At 40.9% G+C, this 18,414-nt stretch overlaps 2 protein-coding genes and 1 non-coding gene across 17 annotated transcripts in view; 2 read left to right on the top strand and 1 right to left on the bottom strand.

Moving 5' to 3' along the window:
• The window catches only part of LOC116785433 (bifunctional heparan sulfate N-deacetylase/N-sulfotransferase 3), a 214,030-nt gene extending 200,347 nt beyond the window's left edge, over nucleotides 1-13,683 (top strand). For 9 of the 14 annotated variants that reach the window (XM_032684910.1, XM_032684912.1, XM_032684907.1 and 6 more), the window contains 6 exons: nucleotides 452-575; nucleotides 2,955-3,129; nucleotides 3,566-3,736; nucleotides 4,732-4,841; nucleotides 5,394-5,496; nucleotides 6,514-9,976. In XM_032684910.1, the coding sequence (XP_032540801.1) occupies nucleotides 452-575; nucleotides 2,955-3,129; nucleotides 3,566-3,736; nucleotides 4,732-4,841; nucleotides 5,394-5,496; nucleotides 6,514-6,633 (803 nt within the window). In that variant the 3' untranslated portion in view covers nucleotides 6,634-9,976. Of the gene's footprint in view, nucleotides 1-451; nucleotides 576-2,954; nucleotides 3,130-3,565; nucleotides 3,737-4,731; nucleotides 4,842-5,393; nucleotides 5,497-6,513; nucleotides 9,977-10,029; nucleotides 10,136-10,719; nucleotides 10,905-12,385 lie in introns of those variants that run through there. The other 5 variants (XR_004356537.1, XR_004356536.1, XR_004356540.1 and 2 more) reach the window with 5 other exon arrangements.
• The window catches only part of PRSS12 (serine protease 12), a 39,361-nt gene continuing 31,377 nt past the window's right edge, over nucleotides 10,431-18,414 (bottom strand). Inside the window, exons 13-14 of one of the 2 annotated variants that reach the window (XR_004356541.1) lie at nucleotides 17,112-18,307; nucleotides 10,431-10,441 (exon numbers count right to left, since the gene is read on the bottom strand). Coding sequence is in view for 1 of the 2 variants with exons in the window: in XM_032684918.1 (XP_032540809.1) it covers nucleotides 18,000-18,307 (308 nt within the window). In the remaining variant the exon portion in view is untranslated. Of the gene's footprint in view, nucleotides 10,442-15,668; nucleotides 18,308-18,414 lie in introns of those variants that run through there. The other variant, XM_032684918.1, reaches the window with a different exon arrangement.
• On the top strand, nucleotides 12,113-12,243 carry LOC116786508. The gene has a single exon (XR_004356976.1). It is a non-coding gene; the product is annotated as a small nucleolar RNA SNORA24 (small nucleolar RNA).

Genomic DNA, 18,414 nt, shown 5'->3' with positions numbered 1-18,414 from the left:
GTTGCTAATGGACAGTTTGAATAGCAAGATTGCAGTAGCTTATAAATTAACTTAATGGTTAATTTTCTTCTCTGTAATCAGAAAATTGCATATGTGCTTCCTTTCATCTTCACCAATCCCTAATAGCTCCTTGAGTGCAAGAGTTCTAAATTATTTTTTGTGACAGTCTCACTTAAACCAATAATTATTTTTAAAACACAGTTATTATAAGTGTGAAAACCAGATTTCAGGCATTGGCATTCCAGTTCTTTTGTTAACTATTTACAGTTCTTTAAATGTCTTCCTTCTGAAAGCTCAGAAAGCACAGAATCTTAGGTGACATAAACCAGTATCCTCTCACTGAAATGAAATGGAATAAAGCTGGTTTAGTCCATCTGTGAGTATGATCCCCCCAAAAATGTGTGTGTGTGTATTTTTTTTTTTAAATCTTGGACTTTTATCCTATTTGCAGGTACCACAGCCTTGTATTTGTTCCTGATCATGCATCCTTCCATCATTAGTAACTCCCCCAGCCCAAAAACCTTTGAGGAGGTACAGTTCTTTAATAGAAATAACTACCACAGGGGGATTGATTGGTAAGATGGGTTATTAGTATAAATATACAAGTTTATATATTGTGAACAATACAAAAATGACATTACTGTTGGTAATGGTAACTGTGCATATATAGAGTGAGATAAGAAATAACCTTCAGTGAAATGAGAAAGAAATGCAAGTGAAGAATAATCTTACTACAGAATATCATAAATGCATTAACTTTTATGAGGCTTTCTTGTATAAATCCGTATCTTAATATATACAAAACAGTAACAAAATATGTTTTTCTCATTCTCACATGCTTTTGAATTTGGGACAATAATGGTTTGTCAGTTGGATATATGGACACAAAAGTTATGTTCCTGTTGTCTTATTTCTTAAAAGAAAAAAAAATCAGGAAGAGGCATTTTTTTCCTTGAAATAGGATTCAGAAATAGTAATCATGTAAAAGGGGGGCAGGGAAAGCCTCTCAAAACATTCTTTAAAATTCAAGTAATTGAGAGGACGTGTCTCTGTAGGTTAGTAAGTGATGGTAAAACAAAGCATGTGTCCCTGCTGCCATGTTCTCTGTGGATACCAGGGAGTCACGGGCACAGCTCCACCAGAGTCACTCCTCATTTCTCCTCTTTCAGGCAGGGCTGCACTGTAAAGCGCTGCACGACGAGAAGCGGTAACGTGTCGTAGTGGCTGGGGAGCACCACTGAAGGATTATTGATTTTTTTTGTCTTGTTTCTTTATTTTACCCCCAGTTTAAGGGAAAGTAGGTTTATTGCCTTTGACTTGGTATTCATCCATAAAATGAACAGGGTGAGCGCTGTTCTGTGGTCTCGGTGCAGACACGTCAGATCCAATTTGTTTGCCAGTCACTCGGTTTTCCGAGTTGTAATTGTTGCAGCAGATTCTTACTGGGAAGTGTGGCGAGTCAGCCAGTTACAGCCAGTTGAGAGGTGCTGGATGAATGTCTGGGAGTGGGAAGGCTGCCTTCTTGCTGCTGAGGCTTTTGGAGTCAGTGAAGATGACAGGCGAGCCAGGCATAGGAGCTCCACACTGATGGAGACAGCCTAAGTACACTGAGCCAGTTCTTCCACACAATCAAGATTTTCATGTTACTGGAAGACCACCTTGCTGCTTCTCTCGATCCTCCTGCCATATCCACTTCCCTAACGTGCAGATGCAGTTTGGCTGCCAGACCTGTGCCAGATCGCCTTCATCTTAACACGGCACTGGTGCATAAAGCTCGTGGTGGTCAGCCTGTACAGACCAGGCATGTCCTCTTGACAGGTTCTCCCCACAGCTCCCACTTGTGCACTGGGTGCCCCTCTCACCACTGCCAGGTTCTCACACTTGAGTCTTGGATCCTCACAACTACCCACTGGTGTAGCTGCTTAATTTTAGATTTGCGTTCTGTCTGCCAGACAAATCTCTCAGACTTTCTAGTCTGATAGTGTATTTTAATGCTGGCTCGTAATGAGCTTACTGAGTGATAATTAGATAAAAGCTCTCTCCTCATTAGTCCATTAATTGGCTAGGATTCTTGTAAAAATCACGAATAACAATCAGTTCAATTTCTTTTGAGGTTGTGTAGATACAGTTTTATCCCTGACCCTAACTGAGGCTTTGGCTGGGCTAGCTACAGAAGCAGAAGAGGTTCTTTCAGCCCTCATGACATCAGTATTACCATTTTGAAAGCAGGATAGGTATAAGTTGTCATCAGTGGTCTTCAGGAGAGGTTGTTTTCAATGGCATTTATTTATTTTATCGGTAGAGTTTAACTGAAGAATCAAGAAGACAAACATTTCCCATTTATTCTTTTCCCCAGCAATAATGAGAAGTTGTCTGAGGGCCGTGGATAAAGAAGAATATTGAATTCAACTTCATAATGGATGAGGAAAGCTCACAAAACTAAAAGGAATACAACCCATGTTTCCCCAAAACTGGGTCTCAGAACAATAAGTGAAATATTCTGTCACTGCTTAGAAACCTTTTACCTAATGAAACTGTGTCAGTGCATTTTCCCCACATAAACAGACTCTTTTGAGTGAAAGCAATTCTGATACTGAGTATCTTTTTCTTACAGTTTTGCACTGTAATTGATGTCAGCAAAAGGGCAAATTTGGAAAACTCAATTTCTGCTTTTGGCTTCAGCAGTTTGTTCTGACTGAAAAGTGAGAATTTGCTAATTTTAAGAAGATACATGAATATTGTAACATTTTCATCTAGTTACAAAAAGATAGCTGCAATGTCTAGTTATATGTAGTGAGAAGAAAGCTAGTACCAAGTAAAATATCATCAAAAATATAATGTAATGGCAGTTAGCTTTTATTTTAAGTTGGTATTCCAGAGTAAAATATGCTTAACAGATTTATCAACCTTTATGTGATTTTTAAGTAAATCTGAGGATGATGTTGCTTTCCTAGGTACATGGATTTCTTCCCCACTCCTTCTAATGTCACCACTGACTTCCTCTTTGAGAAAAGTGCCAACTATTTCCACTCTGAGGAAGCTCCCAAGAGAGCTGCTTCCCTCATCCCCAAGGCCAAGATCATCACCATCCTCATCGACCCGTCGGACCGGGCGTATTCCTGGTACCAGGTACGGACCTGGAAGAACACAGGCAGGCACAACTCAGGGTTTCCACCCTGAGAGTCCTCTCTGTGTGTGCTCTCAGTATATATGTATGTAAAGGGTTTGGACAGTGCAAGCTTTTGTTCATCAGACAGTGAGTGACCATATGTGCTCACACATGGGCTGAGGTAAGTCTCCTAATCCTGGAAGTATTTAAGGGTTGAAATACCAGAAACCACCTTTTCAAAGGTCTGCCTGTAATATAAACATGTAAAAGTGCCTATTTGATTAATTTATGTAAATAGCACATCTAGAAATTAGTTTATAGAGACACAGTTATATCTAGTTCATGCTCAAAATACAGGATAGATTAAGAAATTTTTGTCAGTAAGACCAACCAGTTTTGTCTGGTTTTCCCAGCTTTTGTGGTCGTAACCTTCCAGCAATGTAACTTCTTTTACAGCATCAGCGATCACACGAAGATCCTGCAGCTCTGAAATTCAGCTTCTATCAGGTGATCACAGCTGGTCCTCGAGCCCCCTCTGAGCTCAGAGCTCTCCAGAAGAGATGCCTGGCACCTGGATGGTACGCTATCCATATTGAAAGATGGCTAACTTACTTCCCACCTTATCAGGTGAATAAGACTGTAACCTAACATCCTAACCTTAAAGATATATATATACTGTCTTAAAGTTTACCTTTGTAAAAGCCTTGCCTACTGAATGCTGATCCTCGGGGATATTCTACAAATCATTATCCTCCTTCTGGCCCTCCTGTGTAGGATCAGGCCTCAATAGATGCACATCCTAAGCCCTGAACATCATGTGATAACACAAAACCAGGCAGACAGTATCACATGATCAGTATCTCCTTGGCAGATTTATTTCTGGAATGGATTTTCATGACATTAGCAGTGTGTCTGGCACTGCTCCCCACCCAACAGTTAAAGTTACTTCACTTGAGGGAGGCTGGCTGCAATCCAGACCTTCTGTTTATCCAAGACTCTTCTGGCTGAGACAAGTTGGCTGGAGTCTGCACCTTCTGTTTTCCCAGAGTGTGCCAGGGAAGCTCTGATGCATCTAGTTGCTGTTATTCTCCACATACTCTCTTTTCAGCCAGCCTTGCATCTCTCTTAGTGAGATACACAATACTGTAATATGATGGTACTCTTATGAAATTCTCTACATTATGTTTTCATTAGCTTTTCTCCAAAATGAATATTGAACAATAAGCATTGTCATGCAGATTTTTACCAGATTTTACATCCCACAGTGATTGTGAAGAACTGGTAGCCTTATGTTTTCTCTGTAAAAGTACTAGCCATTAGTATAATTTTTTCTTGGCTGGACCAATCTCTCAACTTCCTGCCAATATTTCTTATCTTTCTAGGTCCTTCATTATTATTTCTCTGTTGTCACAACACCTTCCAATTTAATATCATTTCAGAGTTAATTAATATGCCATTTACCCAGGTCATTAATGATGATGATAATTAAAACTGGACCAATTATCGTTTCCTGGTGCAGTACTCTCCATGTAATGAAGGAGTTTGACAGAGGTGGAAGTTTCAGTTTGAAGCTCGAAATAATGAATTTTAAATTAAACTTCCACTTATTTTATCTGTTATAGTTGCTCATTATTGATGGACAGCAGCTGAGAACTGACCCATCTACCGTAATGGATGAAGTACAGAAATTCCTGGGAGTCTCTCCTCACTATAATTACTCTGAAGCCCTAACGTGAGTTAATTAATTCATCATTTTCACATATTCCTACATTCCTAAAATACCAGTTAGTGTGTAAGTAAGGTCACTGCAAAATAAAGCCTCTCATACTCGTTTGAGCTGCCAGCAGGATGTATTCCTCAGAACACAACTCAGGGTTAAATTTTCCACAAGACATCCACTGAGCCACTCAATGCTGACAAACAGACAAAGCTTTGTGGCAATTGTGTAGGAATTTTGGATCAGTCAAAAGAAATTTTACCTCCATAAGTGGAACACGGAATGCTGACATGCATGAACAGGAAGGAAGTAGCATTAGTTTCTCTTTATTTTTGACTTTAGCTGAAAAACAGAGTCAGTGGTATCAGTCAGCCATGTAACGTCTGCTCTGTACCTCATGAATACACGTGCACACAGACCTTTTGGACTCTGACACTTAGATTTGGTTGCCCTTAAAATAAGGCTGATAACTTTAGGTTTACCCTTTTAAGTCTTCAGTCTAAACTTTGGAGATTTACCCTCCTCGAAGTATTTTACAGCTTTTACACCACAAGATATTTGTTTCAGGTTCGACTCACATAAGGGATTCTGGTGTCAGCTCCTGGAAGAAGGAAAAACAAAGTGTCTTGGAAAGAGCAAAGGCAGAAAATACCCTCCTATGGATTCTGAGGTAAACTGTAATGCTCATTGGCATTGTGCAGGGATTCAGCTGCCACATATGGGACGTGATGCAGGCAAAACCATAAGAAGGGAGAGAAGACCAAATGAAGTGCTTCTGAAACCCTGTCCCCTTTACCTTCTGGGCTTAAGCAGCAGGGGCTCCACAGTGCATGTGTTTCCTCAGTCATGGTCAGATAGTTGTATTTCTGTCTGGTCCCTTGTCTGTGAGAGTAGTTAGACCCTGACAAGTAATGCAGACTCTTACCCAGTTTTAAGAGAGGGCAAGTTCTGTTTCCATGAATTTTCTAAGTACCTTCCCCAGACAAATGCTCAAATGAGGAAATCTGTGTCAGATCAAATGCTGCAGCAGTTTAGTCTCCAGTAAATTTTATGTTGATTCTGTCCTGCATTCCCATTTCATTTAGCCTGACTAAAATGCAAATAAAAACTTACAGTTTGAACAGCAGTAAGAATTAATGTACCAAGTAAGGCAGAATTTTTTTTCTCCTGGTACTTAAATTGTAAGTAACTTCACATCAGTGGAGTCATACTGACACAAAATCATTGAGTGAGAAGGATTTTGGTCAGAGATAAGACAAGACTGTATTTGTTTACTGTTGTCTTTTTCAACTCTAAATACTTCTCAAAATGAAGTTACTAACTGATACATGTCTACACACAAAGATAATTTAGAAGCTTTCATTTCAGTCACAGTGCAGTAAATTCAAAGTAACTGCATCAACCTCAGTGTGATTCTATATTTACATGACTATCTGAGAGTAGAATCAAATCCTTGACTTCAGTGTTCATTTGGACCTCTGTTTCTTTTGAAATTACCTTTTAGGAAATGAACTGTTCCTAACTGAAGAGCTTAAACTTGCATGCAGTAGATAGCATAAAACCATATAAATTGTATAAGAGAAAGTAAAGTTTTGGCACATGTCAAACAAACTTTGAAACATCAAATTCACAGCAACTGCAGTACAGCCTTTTATTAAATAAGAATGCCTCCTTTTGTATCCATCAGTGCAGGGCCTTTCTGTCAAGCTACTACAGAGATCACAATGTGGAACTGTCAAAACTTCTTCACAAATTGGGACAACCCCTGCCATCGTGGCTGAGACAGGAGCTGCAGAAAGTGAGATAGCATTGGAAAACAGCTGTTTGAAATCTCTCTTCCACACTTCAGTCATCATACCCAAACTCTCCAGCAGCTACCAGAAGGTCTTGTAAGATATACCTCTTCAAAAAAGTGTAAAAGATAGAAATTATTTCCATATGCTGGCATGTGGATTGTAAAAAATACATGCATTTCTTAGAGCTCTGATGGGCCAGATCTTTCTTACAAACATTTCTGGGCCTGTGGACTTGTGGACTACTGTGCACAAATGTGGAAGTTATTTACAGCTGGTAAAAGCGTCAGAAATACATGATCTGTCCAATTTCATGGTAAATATTTACATTTTTATATATCAGTTTAAAAGTATTGTGTCTCATGTAGGTTTTGTAGCCCATTGTTAGGCCACTGACAGTTTTTCTTACTATTTGATTATTGTGTTGCATAAGGTAAGAAAAGTTAATGTAGCACAAAATGCCAAGTGTACTTCTGCCTTTGGAATCAGCTTGGTAATACCCAAAGTGTGTACAAACACAGGTGAGAAGTACTGTTTATATGATATATATGATTTAGCTGTGCACAGCAACTAAATACACAGAGCAAAATCTGGAAGCCACAGTCAAAAGCAGTGTAGAGAAAACCAAACTCAAACAAACAAAACTATCATAGGAACCTGTGATTATATCCTGTAACAGCAAACCCTTACAGTGTGGTAAGGACTTTTGTCCATAATTATGTCTGATCTTGTACTGACTGAAATGTTAGAATATAGCCATTATCTGAACAGAAATTTGTTTGGACATGTAAAGCACAAAAATTGCAGTATAGTCCATAAAAATGAGCAGTATTAGACTTAAACAATTGTGACCCAAACTGGAGCAGTGGAACAAACTCCTGGTTCTGTGAGCAGCCAGATCCAGGCACTGCACTCACAGGCTTGCTGTGAATCAGGTGTATCTGCACTGAAACGGATGAAAAACTCAAAAAGAGCAGAAACAGATCCATACTTTTATTGCCTTAAGTTGCACTACTATTTTTTCTTTTATTTGCCTTTTTGCTTTCCAAGATCCTTCAACCTTATCAAAATTGTAGCACATTTCAGTAACCTTCAGTTTACATCAGCTGCAAAATTCTATCAGACTTCGAGAAGAAAATATGAGTCCTGATTCCAAACATCTTAAACATATTTGATATTAAAAGTTGAGGAAGAAGTTTCAGCTGAGTGTGACCTTAATGCTTCTGCACTGAACTTTGGCTCCGAGTGTTTCTAAAGGCATGAAGGGGTAGTGAAAACAAAAGAGAACTACAGTACTAAATGCAGTGTTTTATACAGTAGCTCTTATAATGTTTTCATACTTTGTTTTAGGGCAAATACTTAAAAACATGCATCAAATGGTGGAAAAACTTTCTGTGTCTCAGTGCTGTTTTACGACATTCCTGTAATCATATGATTTAACTTTCAAGGTAATGGAATGGAAACCAGTCTCTTATTCCCTCAATAGAAAACAGATGTTGAGATCCTTACTGTACCTCTAACTGGTAATCTTTATTTATTGATTTTGTCTATGTAATACGTTGTTTTGATAAGCCTGTAAAGAAAAAAATCTAGACAAATTTGCTGTATATACCAGTATTCTTTACACAGCACATTTTTGCTAAGGGAAAATATGCATGATTAATGATGAGGACCTACTAGAGTAGACATTTTTTAAGATGAACATCTTTATTATTTATTAGACAGAATGAGAATTTTCATTTCATTTTAAATATTCACTGTCGTGTGGATTTGTCTCAAAAGCTGACTTGTCTTAAAATACTTCTTATTTGATAAAAGAAATACTCTGGATTTTGAACATCTGTAAAAGCAAATACTCTGCCTGCTATGGACAGCTCATGCTTCCTGCAAGCATCCATATAGATTTGTTACAACTAAATTGAATAACTGGAGAAAATACCTGGGGTTTTCATCCCGGCATGATTGATTTTACCCTTGATGTAACCTGATGTAACATCACTCAAACATTTTTAAAAAATCCACAGGGATTGCACAAAGCTCCTGTTGTTCACTGCTGCCTCAGTTACTCCACGTTCTTCAGTGGAACAATTAGAAAATAGAAGAAAATGGGAAAAACCTTGGGCACCTATCAAGTGCCTGATATTTTTCATGGTGAGAGAACCGTCTGCACGGAGATTTGAGTGCCTCCTACATGCAGGAGGAATGGCCTTCAGCCACATTCATAAGTTGATTCTTTGTTTTAAAGAATTTCCTCTCTGTCTTCCTTCCCTGGGAGAAGAATGGGAATGAGTGGGCAGCCAAGGCCAGAGCAGTGATGGGGACATGCACATTGGTCACATTGTCCCCTGGGAAATTGTACAGCCCAACTGTGGTCACCATGAGGCACTGGCATAATAAGTCCTCCACATGCACGACCTTGGCCTTGGATGGATTATCGCTTTTTTATAAAAGATATGAAGCCACATCTGTTTTCTCCAGAGCTATTCTACTTAAATATGTTCTTACATTTAACAGGAGCCTTTAAAAAACAGAGTGACTTTTAACATACAGTCAGCTTGGTGAAGGATGAGGAGGCTGAGCACAGCATGCAGGCAGCAGCTTAGATGAGTTATTCCCCGTGTCATAGGATGGACATGAGTACAGCAGAGTAAGCAAGTCATACCACATGAGTTATCTGGCAAAGTTTAACCTCTCTCTTCACAGCTTACCTACAACCAGTATTTGGTTTCCAGAAATAGACTATCAGTATTAATACTCTTAAAAAAATTACTGATTTCTTACAATGAATTTCTGTTTGCGAGTCAAAGTCAGATGTTTGATTGTGGCTGGTAACACAGCCATGGTTTCTGTTCCCCTGGTAGGTAACTGCACAAGCAAGTTCTTTGACAACTGCGTGATTATTTGAGCTTTGCCTTTGTTTTCTGAAATCAGATTCTGAAATTTGCTTTCTGCAGACCTCTGTGCCATTAAAAACCAGTGTGTGGTTATGAGCAGAAAATGACCACTTGGGGGGGTGTAAACACAGAGCCTGATACTCAATTACCTAATTATTTGAGCAAACATTCCTGAAAATACTGTGATATTTTCCCAGTTCTACTTGTGCAGAAAGAATTAGTTTGAATGATTTGCAGACTATCTTGTACAGAATATCCTTTTTCATTGCTTAAAAATGTGAAACTTCCTCAGGAAGAAATTAAATAGATATTTCGATGTTTATAGATGTAATACTCTTGTCATTCACATTGAATGAATATTGCTGGAAACATTTTTCTCAGAGTTTTTTTAAATAAAAAAAATAGATATTATTCTGATAGTGGCATGGTATTTGAAGTGCAACAATAAACTCTGATAAGAAAATGTAGTGCTGCGTGGAAGTGCCTTTCATGTTCACAGAAGTTGTCCTTTTCCAGGTCGGTTATCAGCTATCGCAGCTTGACACTGAGCTACGACACAATCCAGCAGCACGGGAGCAGCATGAAATGTTTTCAGAAATGAAAAATGTTGCTTACTCTTGCTGTGAGTGAATATTGCTGCTTTATGCAGCTGCTCGTTTTACTGCTTTTGCTTCCTGCTTACTTTTTATTTCTTGCGCCAGAAATTGCTAATGTGCTGGAGAAACGTCTCCAGAGTTTGCTGTTTGTAAGATAACAACCAGAATTTATTCAAATTACTTGCCTTGGGGATTCAGTGGTTGTGCCAATGCATCAGCCTACACAGACATGAGAAAACCCTTCTTAGGAGAAACCTCTAAAATGTGGTATGAATGTCTAAAGGAAAATTCAGTATGTTATCAATACATTCAGAATAGAAAAATGTACTTATCTAGCTGGGCAAAAGCTGCTTAATATCTTCACAGGAGTGTGGAAAACAGGAAACCTACGTTAACAACATACTCCATTCACTACAGAGATAAGATGCAACCTATAATTAAGTAGTCTAAGCTTCTTTTATAATACCCATCTCCATAATCTATTAAGAATAACAGAAGTGAAGTGATAAAGTAATAATAGGTAGTAAGCAAAGGGAAGAGATCCTTGCTGCAAATACCTGCTTGGCCTCTCTCTCCAATTTATCTGCTTTCATTTAATATTTCTCTTTAGTTCTTCAAGTCTCCAAATTCTTAGAGCTCAAAGGCAAAAGACACTATTTTTTTTTGTCTCTGTGCACCACATGGATGAAGACAGCACAAGTCAGCATGAAAGGATAAATGCCAGGAACAGGAGGGCAGTCAACAGCTGAAACCAAGGACTAGGGAAACCTGAATGGAGGAGGAGTTTAAGACAAAGTAAGAGTGATAATTTCAAAAACATACATTGAGCTTGTGTCTTCACCAGGCTGAGGATGACAAATAATAGTTAAATAAGATGCTGTGCTCTGAAAGGTACAGTTACTAGGGAGATTTAGACTTGTCATCAGGAAGCATTTTGTTATAGAAGGTGACCAGACTCTAAACAGGCTCCCTGGAGAGGTGGTTTATGCCCCAGGCCTGTCAGTGTTTAAGAGGCGTTTGGAAAAAGCCCCACAACAGGCTTTAATTTTAGGTCAGCCCTGAGGTGGTTGGGCAGTTGGTCCCTGCCAACTGAAATGACCTGGTCACTTCTATTCTATTGCATTCCACCCTGTACTGATTAAAATTGAGGGTGTGGGAATTTGGCCAGCATTAACCTGCAAATTAAGTATTTGCTTATATGGACTGGAAAAGGTGTTCACCTAAAGGGATGGCTTCATTTTTCTAGCACACCTTTCACAACCTTTCTTCTTAGTCCATGGCTATCAAATAACAAACACGATCGTTCTAGTGGTTATGGCTGGACCGAGCACAAATACCCGTAGACACACACGTATATCCACATAGGTAAAGCAGCACCGATGTCTCGGCCAACTCAAGGGCTCTGCTTTGCTTTGGAGAGTACCTGCGGCCCTTTTTCCACGGATCCCTTAATCCGTTTGCCCCCGAGGGTGCCACTCGGTACGTTCAGAAAGCACCAGGAAGGGGTTGGTGCCATTTACATTTCGCGCGTTGCCCCCGCCCCTGGGTTGCCGCCCAGCGCGCGCCGAGGCCCCGCCCACCGCCCGAGGCCCCGCCCACGTCTCCGCCCCGAAGCTCCGCCCCTGCCCAGTTCTCGCCGCCGGCGCGCGAGTAGTCGGTCGCGCGGCGAGGGGGTGTCCGCGCGGGCGGGCGCGCGGGGCGGCCGTTGGCGGTGAGGGGGCGCGCGGCGGGCGCGGGAAGCGAAAGAGAGGCCGAGGCTCTGAGGGAGAGGCTGAGGGTGAAGCTGAAGCCGGCGGTGCTGGTGCTCGCGGACCGGGCCCGCTCTCCTCCACAGCGGAGCCGCCGCGGCAGAGGAGCGGAGAGAAGCGGGGCGAGCAGCAGGTGGGCTCCGTGACGGGAAGGGCGGCCGGGTGGAAGCCGTGAGGCGGCGCGGGGCCGGGGCCCGCATGAGGGAGGGAGGGAGGGAAAATGGCGGCTGCCACGTGGCGGGGTGGGGAGCGGTGATCCATGACTCCATGGGGGCTGCCGCCTGTGGCTGACTCCCTTCCTAGGCATGGAAGAGCAGAGCCTTGCGGATTGGCACAACTTGTACCTTCTCGTGGGTATGAGTCGTTGACTGTAGCAAGTAACAAACCGAGTCTGCCGTGGGGCTGGCCGCCTCCCCCTATTATGTTTTTTGGTTGTTTGGTTTTCAGTTTTCACCTTTTTTGTCCCCAATTAGCGATTACAGCCATTTTTTAAAGTTTGGTTTTTTTTTTTTTTTTTTTATTTTACAGGAACCCAGAAGCTGAAAATATCGAGACGTATCTGTTCTTGAAGATCCTCCCCCAAAAAGTATGTGACTGGATGTATAGTACGTAATAAGCTCTTCAGGAGTGAGATTTTGATCGGGAAAAAATAACGATTTTATAATTTATGTTTAGCGATTAATCTGCTACGACTTGTTCTCTGAAATAGGTATAGGTTTGGTGTTTTATTCTAAGCCATGCTTCATTTTTACGTGGTTTATTGTCAGAAAAATAAAACCTGAGTGCATTACTGTGAGGGACGGGAGAAACTGGGTTTGGGTGTAGATGCGTCAGAAAAAACCCACTATTCCTAGCATAAAAGTCACGCTGGCAGTAGTCTTGTTTGCCAAACTAGAGGCATCCGAATTCACAGATTTCTCGGGGATATTCTGTGCAAGGGCAATGTGTTTTTCAATAAGCACGTGAGTGCCAAGCAGAATCTGCAGTTACAGGAGCAGAGGGAGACACGAGGTCGATACTAAAAGCGTTGTTTCAGCGCATCCTGCTGTTCGGTGATGTCTGTTTCCTGTCTTGTGTATTTTCCCGGTAGCAATATTAAACTGCCTCAAACTTGTTTTTACAGGGGAAAAACACTCTTGAGTTGTGATGACAGAAGAAGATGGGGCTAAATTCCACATGTGAATTCTAGGAGTAACTGTGACTAAAATTTTAATTTTTACTGGGGGGGTTGGTGGATCTTTTTAATTTTCTGGAATTGATGCCTTTTGTGAGCAGTAATATTTCTGGTTATCAAGCAGAGCTGGAAAAAGCTAATTTTAGGCTAGATCTTAACCTGGATTTTTAAATAAAGTTCAGATTTGGAGCTTTAATGAGAGATTTTGCAGTCCTCCTCATCCTGGCAAAGAGGGGCTGGAACACAGCTTACTGTGCCTAAAATTAGCCTTGGCTGCTTCTATACGAGTACAGTTAGGACAAGTAGCCCGTTTTGTGCAGCTTTCAGGGATGTGCTGCTTCTCCTTGGGCTGTCACAAAGTGTTGAGCGATGACAGTAATGGTTTTGGTAGTTCAGTGGCCGTGCTGCACTGTCCTATGGCCGACCACGCTGCAGTAGTATTAAATCCAGTGACACGTGCACCTTCAGTGGTGGCTCCTCTGCTGCTGAAGTGTGTTAGAAACGTGGTTGCAAAAAGTGTCCATGTACTGCAGAAGCCAAAGGTAAGTTTTTGAAGTCTAGAAAATGAATGTGGAAACTTGTGATTTTGGTATCTGTGCCAATATAAAGCGTTCAGATGTATGAATAAATCAATAAAGAGACTTTGGCTGCAGGTGTGGTTTCTTTCTTTCTGCTGGTAACCAAGATTAGACCTGCACATGTTCATTGGAATGACTTACACGTGCCAAATCTGCCTGTTCTGGGGATACACCTTTTGGCAGAATCCCTGGTTTCAGGTGGCGGATGCATTGTCTGGGAACCATTCCAGGAGGGGTATGACTCTGATCAGAGGTTGCTGCTTCAGGGCAGAAACAGCGACTTTGAATATAGCTGCTTTTTCAGCTGCGGTTCCTGGGGGCTCCGTATTCACAAAAACAGATGGAGCTCCAGTAGATGATGAATCACTGCAAAATCAGAACATTTTACTTACAGTCTTAGCTAACACACCTCTGCTGACACAGTCTCCTGTAGAATATTTTCCAGTTAATAAGGAAAGTTGTTTGCAAATTGTTCCAAATAGGAGGTTTAGGGTAAGGAGGCTTTGAATGGGCTGGGAAACAAAGTCTGTGAAGCTAGAACTGAGATCATCAGCAGGCAGTGTAATTACTGTTAAGTGTTTGGCAGCTGAGGTGGGAATTCCTGTTGGGAGTGGATGGAGTGGAAGTGTGGACTCTTAGTTACAACAGGGATTAGATCTGTGGAAATTACTTCTGGTGGCAGTGTTATGTTTTGGTAGGGAGATCAAGGAACTGTCATAGGAAACATCATCTTATTTTTCAAGCGTATACTTTTGCTGCCACAGTGGAAGTAGAGCTGAATGTATATTCTGTGTGAACTTCTAATAAGTGATACCACACCTGTTTAACTGGTGGTGTGTGATTACTCTCTCCTTTTAAACAGCTCTATCATATGACATCCTTACTGCTTGGCATTCCGAGCTCGTGGCTGCCAAGCCTGGAAGGCAACAATCCTGAGTGTGTACTTTGAGTTTCCTTTTCTCCAAGAGGACTTGGCTTGTGTAGTAACCTTAGTGCTTCCAGAAAATAACATCTTACCTTCCACAAGCGGATGCTAGACAGACTGGCCAGGAGAGGTCTGGGGCTGTCCCAGAACAAGGTGTGGGCAGGAAAGTGCTGCTGTTGTGGCAAAGCACACTGATGCAAAGTGACTTCCTTAATTTTTTAGTGTTTGGTGTTTTTTTGTGCCTGGCTGTGACCACGTGTAGGTAAATGAATTGGAAGCAGCAGGAGTAGGGCTGGAGATTGGTTTCTCCAGGGATCTTCTTGAATATAAATACTATAGCACAGGAAGGCATGAAATAGTTGTGGTAGCATTGAAAATGGAGAATATTGAGGACTGACCTTTTGTTCTATACCAGCTGTTACAGTGCTGTGAGTATTTCTGGAACTAAGGCAGCTAAGGTTCTAGGTGGTTCTGCATGTAGTTATAAAATGGGATCTTGGTTTTTCTGTGGTTTCCAGGTAAGTGCCATTTTTGGGAAGTTTTTTGGGGTCAGGATAAATTTAATTGATTTTGTGTGTCAGTTGCAGTGATGCTTCTGCTCTTGTATATTCTCTGTAAAATGAACAAAAACTCGGGAAGCTGAGAGGGCTGCATCCAACTAAGTCTTTACAGTGTCGAGGAGCCTGAATAGATTGTAGATTGGTGTTCAGGACGGTCATTGGTAGTAGAAGTGCCAAGTGCCAGTAGTTTATGCCGCTGTTAACACTGTGGCCAACCTGTTTAATAGAAAAAAACCTTAGCATAGGCTGAAAAGCAGGGGGGTTTATACAACCTCATTTATTGAAAATGTTGAATTGAGGGGAGAGCAGCAAGGGTGTAAAAATTCTTAGGCAGTTTTAAGAGTATAGGATTAACTTATTTGTGACAGCCTGACTGGTGTGAGTTAACACAGTGGGAAGGAATTCTGTCATACAAGACAAACTTCCCTTTTTGAGGAAATAGCCCAAGCTTATAGGCTTTGAATAAAATAGTTTCAAGAGCACCCTTTCTCATTTAATAAAGCTCACATGAAGTTTACCCAGCTGATGTTCCTGCAGCACCTGCTTGTACATCCACAGTATTAATGTACAGAAGTTGTAGTCAGTGTGGCAGTTTTTATTGTTTACATGTACATCATCAGGCTCATTGAACAAAAATGAGAATGGCATAACATGGAGACAATTTCATTTTATGTTAGAAACTGGAAAGGCATGCTCAGCATGGAAACAGTAGTGCAACATTTTAAAATCTAATAAAGCATCCTATTTAAAGAGCAGTACTAGCAAACTACTGTACTAAATCTGTTTACTACACTTAGTACACAGGCTTAATCCCACCCCCAAGTATCGTATTTCTGTGGTGCAACTTCTAAAAGATTATTTCCCCTGTACACAATGCATATATTGCACTAATAGACTACTTCACCATAAGTCTCAATGGTCTTGTATAGCAAAGCTTGGATGGTACAAGTGGATACATTTTGACAGACGTACTTCCCTTGTAATTAAACGGGCTAAATATAAGTAAAAGTGTAATGGTTTCAATGTTCATTAGCACAGTCTTTCATATTGGTCTAACAGCAGGTGGTCACAGTACTGTGATTTTTGACATCTTTTTAAATAATACACTTCACACAATTTCAAATAGCATGGAATTACAGAGAACTAAAATATAAAGCACCCCATGTACTAGTTTAGCACCATTTTTCCAATAAGATATTTAAATTAGTCATGAACCTTGAAAACTTATGTGTGAGGTCAGCGAGAAATTAAGAGCCAAGTTTTCAATCACATGGGCTTCTGCAATATCAATGCCCCTTTGTATGCAGTTGAGTTGTGGGTGTTTGTTATAACACCAGAGACACACAACCATACAGAAATGAATGATTGCCCACTTAGAGCATGAATGCAAGCATCCCACTTTTTCACAAGACACCACACAACATGTCATAGAGTGTTTGGGGAATAGGGAACAGGGAAACAGTCACTGCTAGTCACAGTTTGCACAATCACGAGGTGGTGACACGTCTGCCACACTTGTCACGCTGGAGTGTTTCATGGCCCACAGAGCTTTTCAGTTCATCTTTTTGTTTGTTAATGGAATATGCAGAGCACACTTGTGATGGTCAGAATGGCCTTTGACAGGGATTGTGGAGATGGTGCTGAGCTGTCCTGGCTGCCTCTCAACTGCAGTCACAGGCTGATCCTGTTAGTGTTGCACTAAGATGATGATAACCTGCTGTGTCCTGTGTTCTAGGTTCAGTGGGGTGACCCTTTCTAGAAGGACAGTAAGCTGGTTATTGATGCATTTTTATAATAAGTTGTCAAAGTTTTTACAGCATACGGAACAGTATTTGGAAAAAGAGATTAAATGGAATCAAGATGTGTCAATACTTTAGAAGTCAGTGAAAACTCAGCTTTCCTGTAAAGATCAACCTGAACCAGTGCTGCAACTAAGTAAGAGTGAGCTGTCTAAATATTACCTTGTAGAAAACAGGAGTTTAAGACTATAGACCTTGTCAGACAGGTTTGGCTCAACATCTTTCTCTTGTAGGATTGACAGAGGTTCTTTGCACTACTTAAAGTAAAGCCCAGCAATGAGAAGAGCGGGATATTTTTTAGTCTGACGCTGTGGTAAACAGGATAAGTAAATCCTCTCCAAAATGCTGTATTTACTCAAAATTACAAATTTGAGAAATCAGACAAATGTTACTTATCTAGAGGAAGGAAAATAAGTGTTCATTTGTTTTTGATTTAGCTCTTGCAGCTGTGCAGGATGTTTGTGAGGAAACAGTCAAGTGTACTACCTGTTTCACTTGGGAATGTACTTTCTGCACACTAAACTGTGAGACAATTTATCAGAATAGCTGGGGATCTGATTATTGGCAATTATTTAGCTTCTAACATTTAATACATACTCAGAATTACTTAGCAAGAATCAATCTGCTAATGATCTCATTAGCTGCTGAAACATGAGTCAAATTTAGAGGACTGAGTGTAAGATCATAGGGATAATAGGCAGACAGTCAAGAAATGATTAAATAAACTAGACTGAAGATTAATTGAGATCTGTAATTAATTCTAGAGAAGCTTGGAGCATAAATAGCTTGGAGCTACTGCAGTCTTCCCGTGGACAGTGAGTCTCCCAGTGAACTCTCCAGCTGTCCTGCTCCAGTGTTACTCTCAGCTGGCTATCACTTTCCCCTCAGATACATGTAACTCATTCCTGCAATATATAAACTTCCTTACCACAGAGGACAGTAATCCCTAACTGGAAAGGTTGTGTGTATACAGCTTGGATTTAACAAAAAGGAAAACACACGTATCAGGAAAATGTGTCTGTTTCCACCCACTGTGGGCCCCAGCTGTGCACTGTCTGTGCCCTTCAACTTGTCCTGCTTCAAAGTTTGGTTTTCATTCCAGACATTCATAGTTTGGTCACACTTTTTATCCAGGGCACAAAAGAGGATACTTTTGTGTAGACACCTGGGGAATCTTTGACCCCACAGCCGTAGCCCCAGGAGGTCACACCGTACACAACCCAGCTTTCCCCTGGACGTTCACACATCAGTGGTCCACCACTGTCTCCCTGACAGCTGTCAACACGTTTCTGTTCCTGGACATTTCCAGCACAGAGCATTCTTCCCGTGAATCTTCTTTTGTAGCGCTCTTCACATACCCTCTTGGGAAGTAAGGGGATGGCAGCCTGTTGTAGTGTTCTTGAATAAGCCCGTCCTAAAAAGAAAACCCAAATTATTGTCTCATTACAGTTGTTAGTCTTGGAAACATAAATGGGATTTAATCCAGTTTATGCTCTCAGTCTTCACACTGTTTTGTCCTTA

The sequence above is a fragment of the Chiroxiphia lanceolata genome, chromosome 4 (genome assembly GCF_009829145.1).
Source record: "Chiroxiphia lanceolata isolate bChiLan1 chromosome 4, bChiLan1.pri, whole genome shotgun sequence".
Taxonomy (NCBI): domain Eukaryota; kingdom Metazoa; phylum Chordata; class Aves; order Passeriformes; family Pipridae; genus Chiroxiphia; species Chiroxiphia lanceolata.
Note: the sequence above shows the minus strand (reverse complement) of the source record. Positions and strands in the feature narration are given on the sequence as shown.